Genomic DNA, 2,551 nt, shown 5'->3' on the forward strand with positions numbered 1-2,551 from the left:
CACGCATGCACAACAGGCAAGATGTTGCCTACCTCCAGCCAGCTCTCGCCCTCCTCGCCCTGGCCCGGGCGCACACTACCAGCCACTTCGCTAAACTGCTTTCCGAGCCTTAATCTGCTACACCAGATCACAAGTTCAGCAACAAGTTTCCCCGCGCGGCCGAGCGGGCCCGGGCGCGGCGCGCGCTGCTCCGAGAGAGAACTCGGCCCGGCCCGGCTCTGCTGGAGCTGGAGTCGCGGAATCGGTCCCCCGTGCAGCGGAAGCGGGAAATTGGCTGACAAAAGCGGAGAGAGACAAACACCTTGGCGACAGGGTGGGGAGCGTCGCGCCGCCGCCCGCCCATGGTGCGCCCGACTCCTTTAGGCGGGGCTTTCATGGCGTATTGAGAGTTGAACCCCCGCCACGGCCACGCCGCCTCACCCGCTGCTTGTTGACGCATGCGGGTGGTCCCTTGGGCGTCTTTGCGTCCGTCGCCCTCGAAGTCTACGGTTCAGTGTACGTCGACGGTTGACCACCAACCCCGCCCGTCTGTTGCAGGTGACGGACGCCAACGGCAGGACCTCTCCGGCGCACCTGCAAGACATGGGACCCAGGTAAGTCACGCCTGCCGGCGCATGCTATGGGAACCACCCCGCCGGCGGGCGGAGCTGAGCGGGTGGAAGCTGACGGGTGTGATTTGTGCGCAGGGACGACACGGGCTGCTCCAAGCGGCCGTCGCGGTCCTCGCGCGAGCTGCGCCTCGTCGTCCTGGCCGTGCTGCTGGCCGCCGCGGCCGTCGCCCTCCTCGCCGCGGTCACCCTCCTGGCCGCCTACAGTGAGTACCCACCCACCAGTCATTACCAGGAGGATAAAGAGGCGATAAATTACGTTTACACCGAAAGAAAGAGCGGTGGCGGCGGGGCCGGAGGCATTTTTGCAATTCCAATTATGCCTTTTCTAATTAATGAGGACAGAGTATTCCCGATCCTCCGGGCTGCTGACCCGTCTACTTTGAATTCGAAGGGGACGCGGAGTTATAATGAAGAGAGATTTTTTGTGATTTTTTTCTTACGGGCCATCCCGAGACAACTTGTACAGTACTGTGTGTAGTGGATCCCCGGGGGCTGCACGTCGTGGCCCCCTGCGGGCCGTGAGGACCGAGGGAGGCTACGCCAGGACGTCGCATCGCCAGGCAGAGGGGGTAGGGGGGGGGGGCCGTGAGGGCCCCCCCCCCCCAGCCGGGCGCTGAAATATGAGGCACAATGAGTTTGCGCCCCGCCGTGCCGCGCCGAGCCGCGCCGGAAGAAGAGCTGCGACCGGGCCGAGGCGGGCCGAGGCGGGCCAGGGACGCGGTGACCCCTTTTATCGCGGAGCGTGCTCTGCAGGGCCCGGCCCGATGAGCCGGCGGCGGTAACTCATCGACGCGCGAGAAAATTACAGGCTACCGGGGGGCGGGCGGGACGCGGGACGGCGGCGGCCGAAGGGGACCTGCTCCCAGCCCGCCGGCGCGCCGGCGCCTCGCGCCTCTCCTGTCACACCGGCGGAGGATTTTCCGTCGAGATATCGGCGCGGCCAGTGAGAGTGAAAGTCAACACAGTGAGCGGCGAGTCTGGAGGCGCGGAGGTGGTGTGGTGGAGGGGCGCAGCGCTCCGGCACGAGTAAGGCGGGCGGGCGCCGGGCAGGGCGCGCGGCGCCGTGTAGCACCTATGACTATGACTAGGTTCAGCCGGGCCAGTGCGCGGGTCAGGGAGCCCACTGGAGAGCGGCCGTGGCTGCAGGACACTCGGCAGGGCGCCTGCAGCCTGCTCAGGTGGTTGTCGCTGTCGCCCGCTGTCCGCTGTCTCCCTATCTCTTGGGAGCCGTGCCAGGCAAAGCTCAAGGTCACGCAGGGCAAACTGCAGGCAAGGTCTTTCTGCTGCCTTTGCCTGTGCTGACGCCGACCTACGTTACCCCTTCGTAGACCTATCAGTTTCCCCTCCCCTTTGCCCGTTCCCGTTCGCCAGTCCGAACTTTTCCCAGCAGGGCATGGTGATTGGCTCTGGCAAGGCCTCAGGCGGGCGGGGAGAGAGAAGTGCGAAACCCCGCGGGGCTCCGTGAGCTCGATGAGCAGGAGCCCAACACCGGGCTCCTCCGCCCCCTCCCCTCCCCCCACGCCTGCGTCCCTCCGTCCCTCCGGGGCCCTCCAGACAGAACGATGTTGCGGATTGTTTGCTTCTAAAGTGCGGGCTTTGCATGCAGCCATGAATGGTGGTCTCTCTCTCTCTCTCTCTCTCCCCCAACAGCGTCGTAAGCGACAAGAGGGGGAAATTTGAGGGTGGCGCTATTCCGGGAACCTCCCTTTCCTTCCCTCGTGCTAGCAAACAACAGAGTGCGGGGACATTAAGCGGCACTCGGCGGGTATGAAGGGAGATTTTTATTTTCGTGGTAAAGCAAGACTAAAGCGCGACATTGCCTCGTCTCCTTCTTAAGGGGTCGCAGTTCCGCCTCTATCTCTCTCTATCTCTCTCTCTCTCTCACAGCCCCGGCAAAGGGCCAAACTTCTCCCAGCTGCTCCTTAGTTTGACGGGTGGGG

General features: G+C 64.4%; 1 protein-coding gene across 1 annotated transcript in view; it reads left to right on the forward strand.

Moving 5' to 3' along the window:
* Positions 1-1,089, forward strand: part of LOC127751129 (uncharacterized) — a 28,478-nt gene extending 27,389 nt beyond the window's left edge. The window contains exons 3-4 of the mRNA XM_052274217.1: positions 538-593; positions 687-1,089. Of these exons, the coding sequence (XP_052130177.1) occupies positions 538-593; positions 687-1,089 (459 nt within the window). The remainder of the gene's footprint in view (positions 1-537; positions 594-686) is intronic.
* The last annotated feature ends 1,462 nt before the right edge of the window (positions 1,090-2,551 follow it).

Source organism: Frankliniella occidentalis, unplaced genomic scaffold (assembly GCF_000697945.3).
Source record: "Frankliniella occidentalis isolate FOCC.00 unplaced genomic scaffold, Focc_3.1 Scaffold353, whole genome shotgun sequence".
NCBI classification, from domain to species: domain Eukaryota; kingdom Metazoa; phylum Arthropoda; class Insecta; order Thysanoptera; family Thripidae; genus Frankliniella; species Frankliniella occidentalis.